The following is a 20,860-nucleotide window of genomic DNA, read 5'->3' on the forward strand; positions in this document are numbered from 1 at the left end:
CAGGCTCAGCACTTCCAGCAAAGTGTATCTCCTAGACCAGAGGTTGGCGTCCAGCCCACCACTCTTCTTACGCAGTTTTACTGGAACACAGCAGTGCCTCCTGGCTTACACACTGTCGATGGGGGCTTTTGAGCTCCACGTGTGGAACTGGGTAGCCGTGACAGACTGTAATGTCTACCTGACCCTTTAGAGACGTCTGCCAGCCCTGCACACACGTCACAGAGAGATGCATTCAAAGAACTGAGAGAAACAACATACATACTTAACTTTTCATCTGTTTATTCAAACAAGATGTGTCTAGAAGTTTAAAATACACTGGACACCATTATCCTTTGTAATGCAGAGAACCATTTAAAATGAGTTCAACTTCAGCATATTTTGTAACACTGGTCTATTAAGAGTGAATCCCTACCTGTATTCCTAGACTGCAAACAATGGGAACTGAATTCTCAGAGGGAACACATTAGGGATCATACATAATAGACAAGATCCTTTAATTGTCTCACTTCAATGCATACTTAAGCAAAACTGAATTCCTTATTAAGCAAACATTTTTGCGTAAGCTGCCTTCTCTTTATCTTTCTGTGCCTTTATCTTTTGCTTGACTTTCAGCAATTCTGCCTGGATAGCTGCAAAATAAATATGTAATATGAGTTATTTCTCAAAACATCCAAAAAATTAGGCTGGCCAGCAAACTCATGCTTTAGTGTGATAAAAAATGATATAACTCTTCGAAGGGTAACTGAGCCGTATTAACAGTGTATTTTACTTGGAGAAAGCAACCACACAAACATAAAAACCACAGAGCACAATTTTAGGAGACTGTCCACTGAGAGAACTAACTGAATTACACACAGATACGCCTTCTCCCTTCCATCAGAGGGGGACCCCACTGAAGTGCCTCCCCAAAGACCTATGTCCACATCTAGACCTAGAATCACCATGTGTACTTGGTTTATTTGAAAAACAGGCTTATTTTTGTCACAGCTTTCCAAAACTTTCCTAAAACATATTCAGTAGCTAGAATACTTAGGTAATGGCCACGTTCAGCTTAAGAAATGGTCCCAAACACTAAATTCGCCCTAAATACTATGTCTTCTAACGCTGCTCTTCCATCTAGAATTACAGGACAGCAGAGCACACAGTCTTCAGACACGTGGACAGTGGCTGCAGTGTAAGCTGAAGGCAGGACCCTGACTTGTGCTTTCTCCAGCACGCCTGGAGTCTGGCCTGGAACAGGCGCTCTGCAGTATCTGCTGGACAAGGCAACCTCTAAGTGGCAAAGCGTATGCTAGTTCATGAGGATCAATTCTTAAGGGACAAAATGAACTTGCACTACAGAAACTGCCAACTTACCTTTATCCTCTGGTGCTATCTCCTGAGCTTTCTTAAGATCAGCCTTTAATTGGGAAAAAAAATTAAAGAAATATTAGGTTATGAGTTATGAAAGTGGTTTTCTTTTTTAATTAAAATTTAAAACAGAGAGGAGCTTCAAGATGGCGGAGGAGTAAGACGTGGACATCACCTTCCTCCCCACAGATACATCAAAACTACATCTACACATGGAGCAACTACAGAACACCTCAGACCTCCCAAAAGGCAAGAAACTCCCCCACGTACCTGGGTAGGGCAAAAGAAAAAGAAAAAGAGAAAAGAATAGGGATGGGACCCGCACCTCTGGCAGGGAGCCATGAAGGAGGAAAGGTTTCCACTAACTAGAAGCCCCTTCACGGGCTGAGACTGCGGGTGGCAGAGGGGGGAAGCTTTGGAGCCACGGAGGAGAGCGCAGCCACAGGGGTGGGTGCGGAGGGCAAAGCAGAGATATTCCCGCACGGAGGATCGGTGCCGACCAGCACTCACCAGCCCGAGAGGCTTGTCTGCTCACCCGCCGGGGCGGGCGGGGACTGGGAGCTAAGGCTTGGGCTTTGGTCGGATCCCAGGGAGAGGACTGGGATTGGCGGCATGCACACAGCCTGAAGTGGGCTAGTGCACCACAGCTAGCTGGGAGGGAGTCCGGGAAAAGTCTGGAGCTGCTGAAGAGGCAGGTGGTGCGCGAGGAGAGGGGATTCAGAGCACCACCTAAATGAGCTCCAGACACGGGCACGAGCCTCAGCTAAAAGTGCAGACCCCAGAGACGGGCGGGAGACGCTAAGGCTGCTGCTGCCGGCACCAAGGGGCCTGTGTGCGAGCACAGGTCACTCTCCACACACCCTTCCGGGGAGCCTGTGCAGCCCGCCACTGCCAGGGTCCCGGGATCCAGGGACAACTCCCCCGGGAGAACACATAGCGCGCCTCAGGCTGGTGCAATGTTATGCCGGCCTCTGCCGCTGCAGGCTTGCCCCACATCCGTACCCCTCCCTCCCCCCGGCCTGAGTGAGCCAGAGCCCCTGAATCAGCGGCTCCTTTAACCCCGTCCTGTCTGAGCGAAGAACAGACGCCCTCCAGTGACCTACACGCAGAGGCGGGGCCAAATCCAAAGCTGAGCCCCTGGGAGCTGTGCAAACAAAGAAGAGAAAGGGAAATCTCTCCCAGCAGCCTCAGAAGCAGCGGATTAAAGCTCCACAATCAACTTGATGTACCCTGCATCTGTGGAATACATGAATAGACAAAGAATCATCCCAAATTGAGGAGGTGGACTTTGGGAGCAACGATATATTTTTTTTTCCCTTTTTCTCTTTTTCTGAGTGTGTATGTGTATGCTTCTGTGTGTGGTTTTGTCTGTATAGCTTTCTTTTACCATTTGTCCTAGGGTTCTGTCTGTCCGTTTTTTTTTTATTATTATTACTTACAAAATTTATTTCTTAATATTTTTTATTTTAATAACTTTATTTTACTTTATTTTATTTTACCTTCTTTTTCTTTCTTTCTTTTTTTTCTACATTTTATTCTGAGCTGCGTGGAGGACAGGCTCTTGGTGCTCCAGCCAGGCGTCAGGCCTGAGCCTCTGAGGTGGGAGAGCCAAGTTCAGGACACTGGTCCACCAGAGACCTCCCAGCTCCACATAATATCAAACAGCGAAACTCTCCCAGAATTCTCCATCTCAACACCAAGACCCAGCTCCACCCAACGGCCAGCAATCTCCAGTGCTGGACACCCTATGCCAAACAACTAGCAAGACAGGAACACAAACCCACCCATTAGCAGAGAGGCTACCTAAAATCATAATAAGGCCTCAGACACCCCAAAACCCACCACCAGACGTGGACCTGCCCACCAGAAAGACAAGATCCAGCCTCATCCACCAGAACACTGGCACTAGTCCCCTCCACCAGGAAGCCTACACAACCCACTGAACCAACCTTAGCCACTGGGGGCAGACATCAAAAACAATGGGAACTATGAACCTGCAGCCTGCAAAAAGGAGACCACAGTAAGTTAAGCAAAAGGAGAAGACAGAGAAACACACAGCAGATGAAGGAGCAAGGCAAAAACCCACCAGACCTAACAAATGAAGAGGAAATAGGCACTCTACCTGAAAAAGAATTCAGAACAATGACAGTAAAGATGATCCAAAATCTTGGAAATAGAATGGAGAAAATACAAGAAACGTTTAACAAGGACCGAGAAGAACTACAGAGCAAACAGAGATGAACAACACAATAAATGAAATTAATTCTCTAGAAGGTATCAATAGCAGAATAACTGAGGCAGAAGAACGGATAAGTGACCTCGAAGATAAAATAGTGAAAATAACTACCTCAGAGCAGAATAAAGAAAAAAGAATGAAAAGAATTGAGGACAGTATCAGAGACCTCTGGGACAACATTAAACACACCAACATTCAAATTATAGGGGTCCGAGAAGAAAAAGAGAAAAAGGAAATGACTGAGAAAATATTTGAAGAGATTATAGTTGAAAACTTCCCTAATATGGGAAAGGAAATAGTTAATCAAGTCCAGGAAGCACAGAGAGTCCCATACAGGAAAAATCCAAGGAGAAACACGCCAAGACACATATTAATCAAACTGTCAAAAATTAAATACAAAGAACAAATATTAAAAGCAGCAAGGGAAAAAAAATAACACATAAAGGAATCCCCATAAGGTTAACAGCTGATCTTTCAGCAGAAACTCTACTAGCCAGAACGGAGTGGCAGGACATATTTAAAGTGATGAAGGAGAAAAACCTACAACCAAGATTACTCTACCCAGCAAGGATCTCATTCAGATTTGATGGAGAAATTAAAACCTTTACAGACAAGCAAAAGCTAAGAGAATTCAGCAACACCAAACCAGCTTTACAACAAACACTAAAGGTACTTCTCTAGGCAGGAAATACAGGAGAAGGAAAAGACCTACAATAATAAACCCAAAACAATTAAGAAAATGGTAATAGGAACATACATATCGATAATTACCTTAAATGTAAATGGATTAAATGCTCCAACCAAAAGACACAGACTGGCTGAATGGATAGAAAAACAAGACCCATATATATGCTGTCTACAAGAGACCCACTTCAGACCTCGGGACACATACAGACTGAAAGTGAGGGGATGGAAAAAGATATTCCATGCAAATGGAAACCAAAAGAAAGCTGGAGTAGCAATTCTCATATCAGACAAAATAGACTTTAAAACAAAGACTATTACAAGAGACAAAGAAGGACACTACATACTGATCAAGGGATCGATCCAAGAAGAAGATATAACAATTGTCAATATTTATGCACCCAACATAGGAGCACCTCAATACATAAGGCAAATACTAACAGCCATAAAAGGGGAAATCGACAGTAACACATTCATAGTAGGGGACTTAAACACCCCACTTTCACCCATGGACAGATCATCCAAAATGAAAATAAATAAGGAAACACAAGCTTTAAATGATACATTAAACAAGATGGACTTAATTGATATTTATAGGACATTCCATCCAAAAACAACTGAATACACATTTTTCTCAAGTGCTCATGGAACATTCTCCAGGATAGATCATATCTTGGGTCACAAATCAAGCCATGGTAAATTTAAGAAAACTGAAATTGTATCAAGTATCTTTTCCAACCACAATGCTGAAAACTAGGTATCAATTACAGGAAAAAGATAACAAACACATGGAGTCTAAATAATATGCTACTAAATAACCAAGAGATCACTGAAGAAATCAAAGTGGAAATCAAAAAATACCTAGAAACAAATGACAATGAAAACATGATGACCCAAAACCTATAGGAGGCAGCAAAAGCAGTTCTAAGAGGGAAGTTTATAGCAATACAATCCTACCTCAAGAAACATCTCAAATAAACAACCTAACCTTACACCTAAAGCAATTAGAGAAAGAAGAACAAAAACCCCCCAAAGTTAGCATTAGGAAAGAAATCATAAAGATCCAATCAGAAATAAAGGAAAAGAAGTAAAGGAAACGATAGTAAAGAGCAATAAAACTAAGAACTGATTCTTTGAGAAAATAAGCAAAATTGATAAACCATTAGCCAGACTTATCAAAAAAAAAAAAGAGAGAAGACTCAAATCAATAGAATTACAAATGAAAAATGAGAAGTAACAAATGACACTGCCGAAATACAGAGGATCATGAGAGATTACTACAAGCAAGTGTATGCCAATAAAGTGGACAACCTGGAAGAAATGGACAAATTCTTAGAAATGCACAACCTTCCGAGACCGAACCAGGAAGAAACAGAAAATATCTACAGACCAATCACAAGCACTGAAATTGAAACTGTGATTAAAAATCTTCCAACAAGGGCTTCCCTGGTGGCGCAGTCATTGAGAGTTCGCCTGCCAATGCAAGGGACACGGGTTCGTGCCCCGGTCCAGGAAGATCCCACGTGCCTCAGAGCGGCTGGGCCCATGAGCTATGGCCCCTGAGCTTGCGTGACCTGAGCCTGTGCTCCACAACGGGAGAGGCCGCAACAGTGAGAGGCCCGCGTACCACACACACACACACAAAAAAAAAAACTTCCAACAAACAAAAGCCCAGGACCAGACGGCTTCACAGGCGAATTTTATGCATCATTTAGAGAAGAGCTAACACCTATCCTTCTCAAAACCTTCCAAACTATAGCAGAGGGAGGAACACTCCCAAACTCATTCTACGAGGCCACCATCACCCTGATACCAAAACCAGACAAGGATGTCACAAAGAAAGAAAACTACAGGCCAATATCACTGATAAACACAGATGCAAAAATCCTCAACAAAATAATAGCAAACACAATCCAACAGCACATTAAAAGGACCATACACTATGATCAAGTGGGGTTTATCCCAGGGATGCAAGGATTCTTCAATATACGCAAATCAATCAATGTGATACACCATATTAACAAATTGAAGGAGAAAAACCATATGGTCATCTCAATAGATGCAGAGAAAGCTTTCGACAAAATTTAACACCCATTTGTGATAAAAACCCTCGAGAAAGTAGGCCTAGAGGGAACTTTCCTCAACATAATAAAAGCCATATATGGCAAACCCACAGCCAACATTGTCCTCAATGGTGAAAAACTGAAAGTATTTCCACTAAGATCAGGAACAAGACAAGGTTTCCCACTCTCACCACTCTTATTCAACATAGTTTTGGAAGTTTTAGCCACGGCAATCAGAGAAGAAAAAGAAATAATACGAATCCAAATTGGAAAAGAAGCAAAGCTGTCACTGTTTGCAGATGACATGATACTATACATAGAGAATCCTAAAAATGCCACCAGAAAACTACTAGAACTAATCAATGAATTTAGTAAAGTAGCAGGATACAAAATTAATGCACAGAAGTCTCTTGCATTCCTATACACTAACGATGAAAAATCTGTAAGAGAAATTAAGGAAACACTCTCATTTACCATTGCAACAAAAAGAATAACATATCTAGGAACAAACCTACCTAAGGAGACAAAAGACCTGTATGCAGGAAATTATAAGACACTGATGAAAGAAATTAAAGATGATACCAACAGATGGAGAGATATACGATGTTCTTGGACTGGAAGAATCAACATTGTGAAAATGACTATACTACCCAAAGCAATTTACAGATTCAATGCAATCCCTATCAAACTACCACTGGCATTGTTCACAGAACTAGAACAAGAAATTTCACAATTTGTATGGAAACACAAAAGACCCCGAATAGCCAAAGCAATCTTGAGAAAGAAAAATGGAGCTGGAGGAATCAGGCTCCCTGACTTCAGACTATACTACAAAGCTACAGTAATCAAGTCAGTATGGTACTGACACAGGAACAGAAATATAGATCAATGGAACAGGATAGAAAGCCCAGAGATAAACCCACGCACCTATGGTCACCTTATCTTTGATAAAGGAGGCAAGAATATACAGTGGAGAAAAGACAGCCTTTTCAATAAGTGGTATTGGGAAACCTGGACAGCTACATGTAAAAGAATGAACTTAGAACACTCCCTAACACCATACACAAAGATAAATTCAAAATGGATTAAAGACCTAAATGTAAGGCCAGACACCATCAAACTCTTAGAGGAAAACACTGGCAGAACACTCTATGACATAAATCACAGCAAGATTCTTTTTGACCCACCTCCTAGAGAAATGGAAATAAAAGCAAAAATAAACAAATGGGACCTAAGAAAACGTAAAAGGTTTTGCACAGCAAAGGAAACCATAAACAAGATGAAAAGACAACCCTCAGAATGGGAGAAAATATTTGCAAATGAAGCAACTGACAAAGGATTAATCTCCAAATTTTACAAGCAGCTTATGCAGCTCAATATTAAAAAAACAAACAACGCACTCCGAAAATGGGCAGAAGACATTTCTCCAAAGAAGGTATACAGATTGCCAACAGACACATGAAAGAATGCTCAACATCATTAATCATTAGAGAAATGCAAATCAAAACTACAATGAGGTATCACCTCACACCAGTCAGAATGGCCGTCATCAAAAAATCTACAAACAATAAATGCTGGAGAGGGTGTGGAGAAAAGGGAACCCTCTTGCACTGTTGGTGGGAATATAAACTGATACAGCCACTATGGAGAACAGTAGGGAGGTTCCTTAAAGAACTAAAAATAGAACTACCATATGACCCAACAATCCCACTACTGGGCATATACCCTGAGAAAACCATAACTCAAAAAGAGTCATGTACCACAGTGTTTATTGCAGCTCTATTTACAATAGCCAGGACATGGAAGCAACCTAAGTGTCCATCAACAGAGGAATGGATAAAGAAGAAGTGGCGCATATATACAATGGAATACTAGCCATAAAATGGAACAAAACTGAGTTGTCTGTAGTGAGGTGGATGGACCTAGAGACTGTCATACAGAGTGAAGTAAGTCAGAAAGAGAAAAACAAATACCGTATGCTAACACATATATACGGAATCTAAAAAAAAAAAAAAAAAAGTCATGAAGAACCTAGGGGCAGGACGGGAATAAAGATGCAGACCTACTAGAGAATGGACTTGAGGATGCGGGGAGGGGGAACGGTAAGCTGGGACAAAGTAGGAGAGTGGCAATGACATATATACACTACCAAACGTAAAATAGATAGCTAGTGGGAAGCAGCCGCATAGCACAGGGACATCAGCTCGGCGCTTTGTGACCACCTAGAGGGCTGGGATAGGGAGGGTGGGAGGGAGACACAAGAGGGAAGAGATACGGGGATATATGTATATGTGTAACTGATTCACTTTGTTGTAAAGCAGAAACTAACACACGATTGTAAAGCAATTATACTCCAATAAAGATGTTAAAAAATAAAATTTAAAACAAAACTTTACCAATGCTTGGTCGTATTCTTTTAGTCCTTGCCATCCTTGGGCTCTACGGTACAGTGCTTTGGTATTTGCCGGATCTATTTCAAGGGCCTACAGAAAGTTATACAGTTAGTATTTTTATCTAAGTACTGAGTACTAAGTATACATGCTGGATTTCCATTTACTGCCCGTTAGCTCCAAACCAGCCGTTCACTGTTCTGTGATAAGGGCGCTGGGCCCTGAGAGCCTCCGGTTACACGCTGCTTTGTCAGCAGAGGGCGCCCAGTGCCCACGGGCGAGGGACCCACTTCCCTTCCAGGTCCCTGAGAGCCTCCTGCGAGCTCCCCCAAGCTCCGGGGCACCCAGTGTGGCCCAGCCCCCCTCCCCGTCGCGCCTGGGTCTCGGCCCAGGGCCTCCATGCACCCCAGAGGGAGCAGCTGCTCCTGCATCACACACGTCTCTGCACATATACATACACATATACCCTGCAATGCCCAGATCCTTCAGCGTTCCCTCTCCTAGCCAACCCCTCGCTACTCCAATCTGCCCCTTATGTGTATCTGACAGTAACCTTTCTCTGTTGGAATTACTGTGTGGTGTCTATCTCCTGATTGGGCCCTAGCTGATAGGAGAAAAACATTCTGGATAGAATTTGGATACACTCATTTGGTTGACATCTAGGGGTTTTTCAGGAGCATGAGTAACTTTTAATAGGCTTCTCCTCTGAAACATTTTAAAAATAGTGACATCTTTAGTAACATCTTTTAGAGGTCAATATTCCGATTTTACTGAAAAGGGTGTATATTATCTGCTTCACAAAGGTCAAAAAGCGATCCAGAGTGAAGAGTGATCTCGTCCTCTGTCGCATGTTCCCTCCTAATAAACACATTCTTATTCCTTATTCCACCTACCCCACTAAATTAGGACCTCATTTTATTTCCACTTGCTCGGGCATAGCTGATCTTTGTGACCTAGATTAATGTGCAATATACATAAAAGTTACTAGAGGCGGTCTTTCTAAAATATATGTTTTAGTTTGGAAAACTGTTCAAACAAACTGTGCAAGAGGGAGGCAGTCATAACTGCTCTGTTTAAGGAAGGCAGGCTGCCACCTTGCCAGCTTTGTCGTTAGCACTCCCAGACGTCCCCGTGAAGGCAGGGCACCTTCCTATGTGTCCCAACAGCACGCACTGTCCCTGTACAAGTCCTGACGACCCTACGTTGAAACTGACTCCTTCTCCCACCAAAAAAGCTCAAGGGGGGGGTCTTTCAATTAAAACACCGAAGTGTCTGTTAGCTGCTTAACCTGCTCCCAGCACTGCGCTAAACGCTTTACGTGCATTACACATGGTCTTAACAATCCCATGAGGAAAGCAGTATTTCCATTTGGCGTACGAAGAAACTCAGACTCTGCAAGTAGGAACTTGCTCAAGATGGCAAAGCGACGACGCTCTGCTAACAACCTCGCCAGCCACAGTCGCAGTCATTCCTGGCTCTGTCTTCCAATGCCTGGCACATAACAGGCACTCAACTGTTAAGTGAATAAATGAGCTGAGGAGGAAAGTGTCTTCAGAGAAATTAAGTGATGTAGTGTTATAAGCTAAATGAATGGTCTGAGAGGAAGAACTGAGGTCCAAAATACTCAGAGATAAAGTGACTTAGATTATGTTTCACTGGGTCTCACTAGGTCCTCCGCAATAAGATAACAGTAGTGTCACATAAAACTGCTTTTGTTCAAAGTAGTAAGTCATCATCCAACTCTTTCAAAAAGGTAACATCAACAGACTTACCTCCAAACAGCTGTCGACTGCTCCCTGCCAATCGGACAGCTTCAGTTTGCAAGCTCCGATATTCAGCAGGCAGCTCAAAGTGACAGGCTGCAGCTTTGCTCTGCCTGCGTTCTCAGTAGCAGCCTTCGAGCCTTCCACATACCTGGAGAACACATCGGTACAAGCAGCCCCCATTAAGACTTAACTCTGCTCTCCTCCACTCGGTCAAAACGTGCTGCGTCAGTTCTGATACAAAAGTTCATCACATGCTAATATTAACGTTCTTAATGACCACAATCTTTTTATTAAATGCTTTCCTTTAGAAGATTTTTACTTGTTCCAACTTCTTTCCCAAAATGTTCAAAGAAGACAACTTAAGAACAATCCCCAAACCTAGAGATTATACAGTAAGGAACACTTCTATTTGTAAAGCTCAGGTTTCCATCACCCACTTTCCAGTGTAATTAGGTTTGGAACCAAGGCTGTCATTGTGGGACAGGGACTGGAATGGGGACAGGTGAAGAGCCCTGTGGTGGTGATTCTGACTTGTCTTTTACTGTAGTTCCTAGCTGTTTACTGAAAAGGGCCTGGCCCCCAGAATTTGATTTCTAGAGTCTGTCCCCCACTGAAAAGAATCAGGGCTCCTTGGAGAAACTCAGATCTGGACACAAGGTTAAGTATAAGATGGGTCTGGACCATCTTGTGGCAGAAAGCAAGAGCTCACAGACTAACAGAACAGTCAAAGGGATACAGGAAAGGGGCTCCCATCAGACAATCGGGAAGCCTTCAAGCATCAGAAAGAACGATGGTAATAGTATAATTCGTTGAATTGATCAAATACTACAGTAATACTTTAAAAGGAGGGGTAGAGGGTCTTTCAAACAGAAGAATGCCAGCTCGTAACTGCAGAATGACTGAGAAAATCGCAGTTCTGCAAGCGTCAGTGTAATAACTGATTCAGGCAAAGGGCTTCAATGATGCTGAAACCACTGGATGAAAGGCTAGGAATGAGATGTTCACAAAATCTCACAGTTATCATCTCACAGAGGACTTATTATTTACAAAGGGGAAAGGTACTTTCATAACAGAGACGTGGCTAACGCCACTTCAACCAAGTGCCAAAACTCAAAACGGGCGAAACTGCCACGTGCCTTCAGGACACGGTATCATAGGAAACATACACGTCACCTATTCAAGTCCTTGCTAAAATATGTAACCTCAAACTAACCTTGAGGAAGCAATAAACACACAGATGGTATTCCGTAAGACAACGGGCTTCGATGCCACAAAATGCAAATGACTAAAAAACGTGGAGATTAAAGATTAGAGGAGCCTTAGAGACATAAAACCAAAGGATATAATGGATACTGGCATAAAAACAAAACAAAATTGAAACAACTGGGGACCTCTGAATATGGATGACATAATGGTATTTGGGAGATGTTTTCATAGTCTTAAGGCTAAGTAGAAGTGTGTCCTGGCTTCTCAGGAAATGCTTGCTAAAATATTGAGGGGTAAAGTGTCATGGTATCTGCAACTTCCTTTCGAAATGATTCTGCAAAAACAAGTGTGGCACAGTGGTTGGGAGTCCACCTGCCGATGCAGGGGACACGGGTTCGTGCCCCGGTCCGGGAAGATCCCACATGCCGCAGAGCGGCTGGGCCCGTTGAGACATGGCCGCTAAGCCTGCGCGTCCGGAGCCTGTGCTCCGCAACGGGAGAGGCCACAACAGTGAGAGGCCCGCGTACCGCAAAAAAAAAAACAAAACAAAACAAACAAGTGTGGCAAAACTTAAAAACTGGTGAACACAGGTAAAGGTACATGGCTATCCATGTACTATTCTTAACTTTTCTGTGTTTTGAAATTTTGCAAAATAAGAATCTGGAAGCAACCAAAGAAATGCACCTATTTCAATATACCTGGTTACTCTGCAAGTAATATGCCAAAAATAGAAAAAACAACTCTTGAATTTCAGTTTATAATTCAATTTCAAGTTCTTACAGCAATTTATTAAAAATATTTTATTACCTTAAAACTTTTGTGTATTTTTTAATGGCCATCTCCCAGTTCTGGGATTTGAAAAAAGTATTTCCAATGTTTTTTAAGTCTTCCGTTATTAATAAAATTTTATCTACCTGTACAAAAGAAAGAACACGAATATGTTGGGTTTTAGTATATAACGCGGTTTAGTGCTAAGTTCTATCATTGAGACAGACTGATATAAAAAGATCAAAATTTTAGGGCTAAATATTTTTAGCAGTTTAAGTACTTAAACTTTAACCCACGTGAAAGTACTCACATCTTTTACATCTATGTCTGCATCCTCGGGGAAGTCTGGATGACTGTCACCAGATCCATCCTTGGGGAATATTCCCCAATCATCCCCTCCCTTCAGTTCTCCGCAGTCTGCAGTAACGCACAACTGTAAAAACAACCCTCAATTGTAGAAGCGTCTACCATATTAATGACGACTTTAACAAGAGTCTGGGCTTAAAAGCTCTCCAGCCGCAAGGCATGAGCAACAGCGTCCAAGCTGCTTCTGATGCGACAGGCTGGCGTCGGGAGGCGCACCTCTGCACACACCCCGAGGAGCACAGCAGGGTCACTTCGCAGCACATGTGCCTGCTGCTGCTGTCCAGGAGCTCCGTGCACACAGACTAGGTGGGAAGTTTCATCGTTCCCCGTGGGATTCTCCTTACGTGGGCACGTGCCTTTGACTCACTGACTGCTGTTTCCTTCGCACACTGAGTGGCAGCCCCCCTCCTGCAGGTCTGAGTCTCCAATTCCACTCACAACCCTGCCCATGAGGGTGGAGTCACACACATTTAGAGCACAAGCCTCTTGGGAGTGACATAATCCAGTCTAAACCCTTAAATGATTTATGTAGGCTGAGGAAACGGGCCAAGAAAAGTTAAATAACAAGAGCAAGCCTAAACCACAAGTTAAATGGCAGAGAGGAGACCAAGGTTTCCCGGTTTCCTGCTCTCTCTGTACTCGTATACACACTGACTCAAAGTTTTGCAGGTCTAGGAGAGTTAAGTTACCAAAATCAGCAAGACTGATGCTGAAATCATAACAACCTCCTTTTAAACTGCCCTCATCTCTCCCAGTGTACAAAAGAGCTTTGAAGAAAAAGTGGCAGGGCCAGGCTTCTTTAACAAGAGCCGTCCTAACGTCTTTCAGCTAACCATCATCTGAGCCTTTTACTTACATTTGCTAAGACGGCAGCTAGGATAACGAGGGTCTTACCCTGTCACTTGGTACTCACTTTGGCAGGTTGTTCACCTTTCACCTCCACATTCTCCAGAATCCTTGCCACACCCATTCCTTTAATCACTTGGCCAAACACCACGTGTTTGCCATCCAAGTGAGGAGTCGGAACCATCGTGATGAAGAACTGAGAGCCGTTTGTGTTGCGGCCTGCATTTGCCATGCTCAGTAATCCCTCCTTATCATGCTGCAGGAATACGCCATTAAAGAAAACCAAGGTTAGAGTTATTGTCTGAATTACTCTCTACCAACCATTCACAAAACTAGGGTGGACTGCAATACTATTTAGATCACACCGTGTAGTGTAATCTTACTTTGTACCAACTGTAACCTTTAATTCACAAAACGTGGGATACTTAATCCCTTTTTAAACTTTAAGAAAAGCTTATGAAACCGAATGAAGTAACAGAAATAATCGTGGGGGGCAGGGGTGGCACTTCTAAACCGGCCGTATTGAGAAAGTGCTTACGCTTCATCTTTAAGATGGAGACCTAGTGATTCGGCTTTGCCCTTTCTTATGACGGGGGCGTTTTTTTCTGAAAAGCACTCAACAGTGCTCCCGCTCTCAGGCCTACATTATGATTCTTCCTTTATGATTCTTTCTTTACACTGAGAACAGCGAGGGACATTCAGTTTAGACTGGAAGTTCCGTTAGGTCCTTTCCTACTCTCCAAGGAAGCCAAATATCACGGCTTTCATCCGGTGAAGCACTTCTTGAGAGAATGCCCAAAAGGAACTGCCGCGTACCTCCCGAAACCCAACACCTACCTTGGCCCAGCCTGTTCAAAGGCTCCGTGGCCCCACTGTCTTCCTCTTTCCACCTGACCCTAAGGCTTTCTAAACGCACTCCTTGTTGGGCCGCACGTGTAACACTCATGCTGGTCCTCCCGCCTAAGGTGCCTTTACCCCTCAACCTAAATCTAGCCCTGCCTTCAAGGCCACCAAGCGTGTAGAAGAACCAGATGCCCTTGCAAAAGGCCCCCTTGCTTCTTCTCAACATGTCCGTCACATGATCTTAGTGTTCATCCTTCTGGTAGCTTCCCTTTCTCCCTTCCAAAAGTTTGGTGCTCTTCCCACTATATTAAATATTATTAACCTTATTTCCTCACGCCTTTGTCCTTCCTCACTCACATCCCTCCCTCAAACTGGCATCTGTATTCTAGTTCCTTCTAACCAAATCTCAGCCACCTTGCGAGGTCCAGTTTGCCCAGCTTAAGTACCCATTCCCCCTCAGTGGCTTCCCTAATATATATCATACTTTCTTCCTACAGCATACACAGAAAGTCACAATCAACTTAGCATTTACTAGCGTATTATTGTATTATTCTCCAGTTGTCCTATGTGTTTTAATCTTGTCTTTCTGGCAAGATTTTTAATTCCTTATCATGAAGGCGTTTCATTTTTATAAACTCTTTGGCGCCAGTGACAGTACTAGCTGCAGGCAATAAACTGTTTAAAAGACTGATGACATTTTATTCTCAAATTATCCTAATTACCTTGCTCATATTCCTCATTTCCAAAAAAAGTCACTTTACTTTTGTACTTACATGTCCATTCTTATAACCTGAATGACGCAACATACCCCAATGGGAACATCTTGGGACCAGGAAGATAAGAAGGCACAGGCACCACTAACGTCCTTTAGGAGGCTGGACGTTAACCAGATCTGCTAGTGTGCAAATCCCCTGACATCCCAGACATTAGCGATGCTTTCGTTGCTCTTCTAATTTAAGCATAAAGCATACCATCCCTCTGATGAGCACATTTTTCCTGGAAACAGTTTTGCCATATGGTGGCCACCCTTAAAAACACACTGGCTTTACTGAAGTATATAAACCTGGATCACAATGAAACAGCTGTTGCATTCTTGCCAATAAAATCACTACTGGATGAAATTTTTGCGTATTAAAGACGTATATTTATGGGGCTTCCCTGGTGGCGCAGTGGTTAGGAATCTGCCTGCCAATGCAGGGGACACAGGTTCGAGCCCCGGTCCGGGAAGATCCCACATGCCGCGGAGTGACTAAGCCCCTGCGCCACAACTACTGCGCCTGCACTCTAGAGCCCGTGAGCCACAACTACTGAGCCCACGCACCACAACTACTGTGCCTAGAGCCCGTGCTCTGCAACAAGAGAAGCCGCTGCAATGAGAAGCCCGCGCACCGCAATGAAGAGCAGCCCCCGCTCACCGCAACTGGAGAAAGCCCGCGCGCAGCGATGAAGACCCAACACAGCCAAAAATAAATAAATAAAATAAATTTATTAACCAAAAAAAAGATGTATATTTACAAATATGATACCTTTCACAAATAAAGGAGATCTGAGCACATCTGAGGCATTTATCCTAATTCAACAAGTATCCCAGGCACATAACTTTTATTATCAGAAACAAACACGCATTTTTGTCTACTTTACCTTATAATGGAAATTTTCATCTTCAAATTTTTCACCATAAATACTTTCTCCACCTGTCCCATTCTGATTTGAGAAGTCTCCACCCTGAATCATAAATTTCTTAATAACTACAAAAAAGGAAAATCGCCATTAGAAGCTACAGATGACGGCAGCAATGCTGACTAACGGATATGTCGTAATGTGGACAACTTCTCTCCTGTCATTCCCCGCCCCCGTCCACAACTGCAAACTCTTAAAAGGCTTTTCCCAGTCTGAGTCCCAGCTACTCCCACTCCCTGATGGCCCACTAACACTCAAAGAACAGTCCGCGTGGCACCTCCCCTACAGAACTGTCAGGCCCCAAAACTGGAACTCCTTATTCTTCTCCAACAGCATCTTGATTCTACCTCCCTTTTATCATATGTATCATAATGATCTGTCTCTCCTGGCAAACAATTAAGTACAGCAACTCCTTTTTTCCTCCTTGGTAACCATGTGCATGGCTGGGCACATAATGGTTACTCAAAAATGCTACTGAATAACCAATTATTCCCAAGAGGTTTGTTACACTGTAATGCAAGTACTTCAGCAAATATTATCACTTAGTAGCAAGGGTTCCCAAGAACACTGCCGCATGCTCAGAGATTTCCCAGGACTCACAGAACTCGGTATCTGTTTGTATTACACGGATGTAGTAAGTAAGAAGACACAGCTGGATGATAGGGAGAGAAGATACGGGCAGAGCCTGGAGGAATCCAGGTGTTCCCTTATGCTCCCTCGCTCCCATGAATGGTCACAGGGCACATTCCTCCTCCCCCCAGCAAAGAAATGCAGCAACATGTGCACAGTGTTTCTCCCCAGGAGAGCCCTGCAGAGACTCAGCACCCGAGGTCTCTGCTGGGGCTGATCCTGCAGGCACTGTCTGCCCAGCAGGAAGCAAACTTCCAGACTCCCAAAGGAGAGCACTGTCCAGCATAAATCAGATTGCACAAAGAGTCTAGGCAGAGTAAATCACCTCCAGGATTCAGAGAGAGGTTCAAGCGCCACGCTCCCTGACTCCAGGCAGTGGCCACCCTTGCAAGGAGACTCTTCTAAGGCCAGCAGCCTCAGGCCTGATACGTTAACTCTTTTCTGCACACCCTTTATTAGCACACAGGCACTCCTCCATTTATTGCGCTTTGCAGATACTGTGTTTTTTTTTCTTTACAACTTGCAAGGCTTGTGGCAATCCTGCATAGAGCAAGTCTATCAGTGCCATTTTTTTTTCAAAAGCATTTGCTCATTTCATATCTCTGTGTCACACTTTGGTAATTCTTGCAATATTTCAAACTTTCATTATTATTTGTTATGGTGATCTGTGATGAGTAATCTTTGATGTTACTACTATAATTGTTTGGGCATTTTTTAGCAATAAAGTATTTTTAGATTAAGGTACATACTATTTTTTCAGACATAATGTTATTACACACAATAGACTACAGTATAAACATAACTTTTATATGCACTGGGAAACCAAAAATTCGTGTGACTTGCTTTACTGCAATATTCGCTTTATTGCAGTGGACTGGAACTGAACCTGCAATATCTCCATGGTATGCTTATATTTTGGTAGTTTATTAAACGTGAAAGTAAATCAACAGTTTAAGTATTTTAAAATCACTGTTAGGGGCTTCCCTGGTGGCACAGTGGTTGAGAATCTGCCTGCTAATGCAGGGGACACGGGTTTGAGCCCTGGTCTGGGAGGATCCCACATGCCGTGGAGCAACTAGGCCCGTGGGCCACAACTACTGAGCCTGTGCGTCTGGAGCCTGTGCTCCGCAAAAAGAGAGGCCGCGATAGGGAGAGGCCCGCACACTGCGATGAAGAGTGGCCCTCACTTGCCACAACTAGAGAAAGCCCTCACACAGAAACGAAGACCCAAAACAACAAAAATAAATAAATTAATAAACTCCTACCCCCAACATCTTCTTTTAAAAAAAAATCACTGTTCATTTTTTCTTAATCAAGTTTTAGAAGAATTTAAATACTCGTAATTATAGTTTAACTCATTTGTTTATTCATTGAACAAATATTTATTGCGGGCCTACTCAATATCTATGCTGGATGCTAAGGACAAAATGGTGAGAAGATACAGTTTCTGAACTCATGGAGCCTACAGTCTATTGGGGGAGCCATCAAATAATCACTGAACAAAGGTATGACTACACAGTGTGAAAAGTCACCTTTTGATCACACATCACACCAGGTGTCCAAGACACAGAATCTTTAAGTTGGCTGCAGTCTTCCCAAGCAATCCTGCCCAAGAAGTAGGCATAACTTTCTGTCACCAGGTAGTCAAGCTACCCAAGCTCTGTTTACCATGGCCACACCCTGGTGAAGCTAAGGTAGTCCATTTCTGTATAAATAAACCTTAGTACCCTCCCATAATTAATTCCACCTTCCACAGACCAACCTTTATGAAACTGAGCTATCATCTCAGATCTCAAAGCATCCTTTTGGAAACTAACAGTAATTTTTTTTTTTTTTGGTTCATACAGTTTGGAGGATTTTTTTTAATTGAGGTAAAATTTACATAGCATAAAATTAACCACTAACCATTTTAAAGTGTACAATTCAGTGACATTTAGTACATTCACAGTATTGGCAATTATCACCTCTGTCTAGTTTCAAGTTCTTTTCATCACCCCAAAATGAAACCTTGTACAAATTAAAAGCAGTCACTCCCCATCCCTCTACCCCTAGCCCCTGGCAACCACCAATCTGCTTTCTGTCTCTATGGATTTATCTATTCTGGATATTTCATATAAATGAAGTTAAACAACAAGTGACCTTTTGCTTTTGTGTCTTGCTTTTATCACTTAGCATAATATTTTCGAGGTTTGTCCCCATGGTACCATGTATCAGTACTTCATTACTTTTTATGGCTGAATAATAATCCAATATATGTAACTGTTAACTCTCACCCTCTACTTAGTGTTTTCTTCCCTAACTCCTAAAGAACAGGATTCAATCACCTATAAGGAAAACCAGATTCAGAAAACGCATTCGTACTTCTATGGAAAGGACATCCTTTGAAATGTAGAGGTTTCCCAGTGGTGGGTCCAATGCCTTTTTCTCCTGTACACAATGCACGAAAATTTTCTGCAGTTTTGGGTACAATATCTGCAAACAATTCCAAGACAATTCGACCAACTGAAAGAAAAAGTGAAACTGTGTCAGTATGCAAAACAACCAGCTAAATAAGCAAATGGTAAAAGGAGAGTTGGTAAAATTATGGTGACTGAAATACCGAGTTCTCTTTTTTGGTCAGTTTTCTAATATTCAAATTCAGTCTACCTCATGTTAAGTATCATGTATCTAGATGAATTTGAAACAATTATTTTACTACATCTTACAAAGGATCATCAACACAGCAGCCAGAAAAGTAGCACCATTTAAGGACACCATGAACTAGGAATGGTTTTCATTTGATTAATTTCTCTGACATGTGCTCATAACTTCCCATCACCAAGTAACCAACAGGAGAAAATGAAACATCCTGAGGGGTCACGTCGGCCATGCTGTAGGTACAGCTGTAGTCTTTGTGCTCTGTGGAACCTGCCCAGTGCTGCCTCTGAAGCAAAAGCTGAAAAGTTCACATTCTAGACAATTCCTAAGGCAGGTAAAAGATAAACCTGGCACTAAATTTCAAAACAAAATCAAAGTACTGATACATATAAGTCTGTGTGGGGGGGAGGGGGTGTGTATGCGCGCGCGGTCAATGGAAGAGGATCACCTGCCCCACCAGTAAGCAAAGGATGTTGCAGCCATCGAACCCTCTCATTACAGCCGCCTGCACAGTGAGCCCTGCGGGAGCTCAGCATAAAGACAAACGGGCTGCCCAGTGCCAAGCCCACCGAGCCCTCAGCCGCTGCAGCCAGCCCAAAGGTGCCCCCTGAGGAGACTCAGGGTGAGAAAGCACAGGACGCTGGCCCCGGCAGCCGAGGTGCACGTCCAAGGAAGGGTTTCAGTGAGCCTGGACTCTTGCATCTCCCCATACACAGAAAAGCGCTACGTCCCTTAACTTGACATGCCTGGTTTCCTCTGTTAACGGTCATCTTTTGATGTTCCCACGACCTGGTTTTTGTTGCAAAAACTCCTATATATCCCGGCTCCTCCCTTAGCCCTTCAGAGCAGTCCTCAGAGCTATCTGCCAGGCTGCACCCCGGCCTTAACGTCCTCAGTTTTGCCCACCAAATAAAACAAAAATCCGGAACTTTTAGGCGACGGGAGCCCCCGAGACGCATATCCGGGGTTTTCTGAATGTCCCCCAAACATAAAAGCAGGTGGCGGGGAAGGGCGGCCAAGTCGGGCGAGACAGACCCAAAGGCCGCCACCACCCCCGGACAGAAACCTCCAGAAAGTTCCGCACGCCCCAGGGCACCAGTACAAGGTCACGGGCCCGCCCCAGCCTCTGGGACCCCGACCCCGGGAGCCCCGCCTCCTCACCTCGCTCCCCTCCGACGTCCACGTCCAAGAAGACTCGGGGGTTACTGGGGTTGGACGGCTTAGCCTGGGGAGACGGGTGCGACATTGTGGCCCGCAGACGTGTTCGCGAGCTCCTCGGAACACCCCGTGGCCGCCGCGCAGCCCGAACCCCAAAACCGGCTGCGTCTGCGAAGAACCGCGGCGCTGGCGCCCAGCTTCCGACAGGAGCCCGGAGGCCGCGGCCCAACTTCCGGC

At 43.7% G+C, this 20,860-nt stretch overlaps 1 protein-coding gene across 3 annotated transcripts; it reads right to left on the reverse strand.

The window, feature by feature from the left end:
• Window positions 1–262: 262 nt before the first annotated feature.
• Window positions 263–20,854, reverse strand: PPID (peptidylprolyl isomerase D). Of its 3 annotated transcripts, none has more exons than XM_004266156.4 (10): window positions 20,627–20,854; window positions 19,190–19,330; window positions 16,160–16,266; window positions 13,743–13,931; window positions 12,774–12,896; window positions 12,503–12,609; window positions 10,496–10,637; window positions 8,730–8,816; window positions 1,357–1,399; window positions 263–629 (listed from the first exon to the last, which is right to left on the reverse strand). In XM_004266156.4, the coding sequence occupies exons 1-10, from the start codon at window positions 20,709–20,711 to the stop codon at window positions 541–543; spliced, it is 1,113 nt and encodes a 370-aa protein (XP_004266204.2). In that variant the 5' UTR covers window positions 20,712–20,854; the 3' UTR covers window positions 263–540. The 3 variants fall into 3 exon arrangements, with proteins under 3 accessions (XP_004266204.2, XP_033277442.2, XP_033277443.2); XM_033421551.2 differs by lacking the exon at window positions 263–629 and adding an exon at window positions 827–1,253; XM_033421552.2 differs by lacking the exons at window positions 263–629; window positions 20,627–20,854 and adding an exon at window positions 827–1,253 and having other exon boundaries at window positions 19,153–19,198.
• Between the last annotated feature and the right edge of the window lie 6 nt (window positions 20,855–20,860).

The sequence above is a fragment of the Orcinus orca genome, chromosome 4 (assembly GCF_937001465.1).
Source record: "Orcinus orca chromosome 4, mOrcOrc1.1, whole genome shotgun sequence".
In the NCBI taxonomy this organism is placed as follows: domain Eukaryota; kingdom Metazoa; phylum Chordata; class Mammalia; order Artiodactyla; family Delphinidae; genus Orcinus; species Orcinus orca.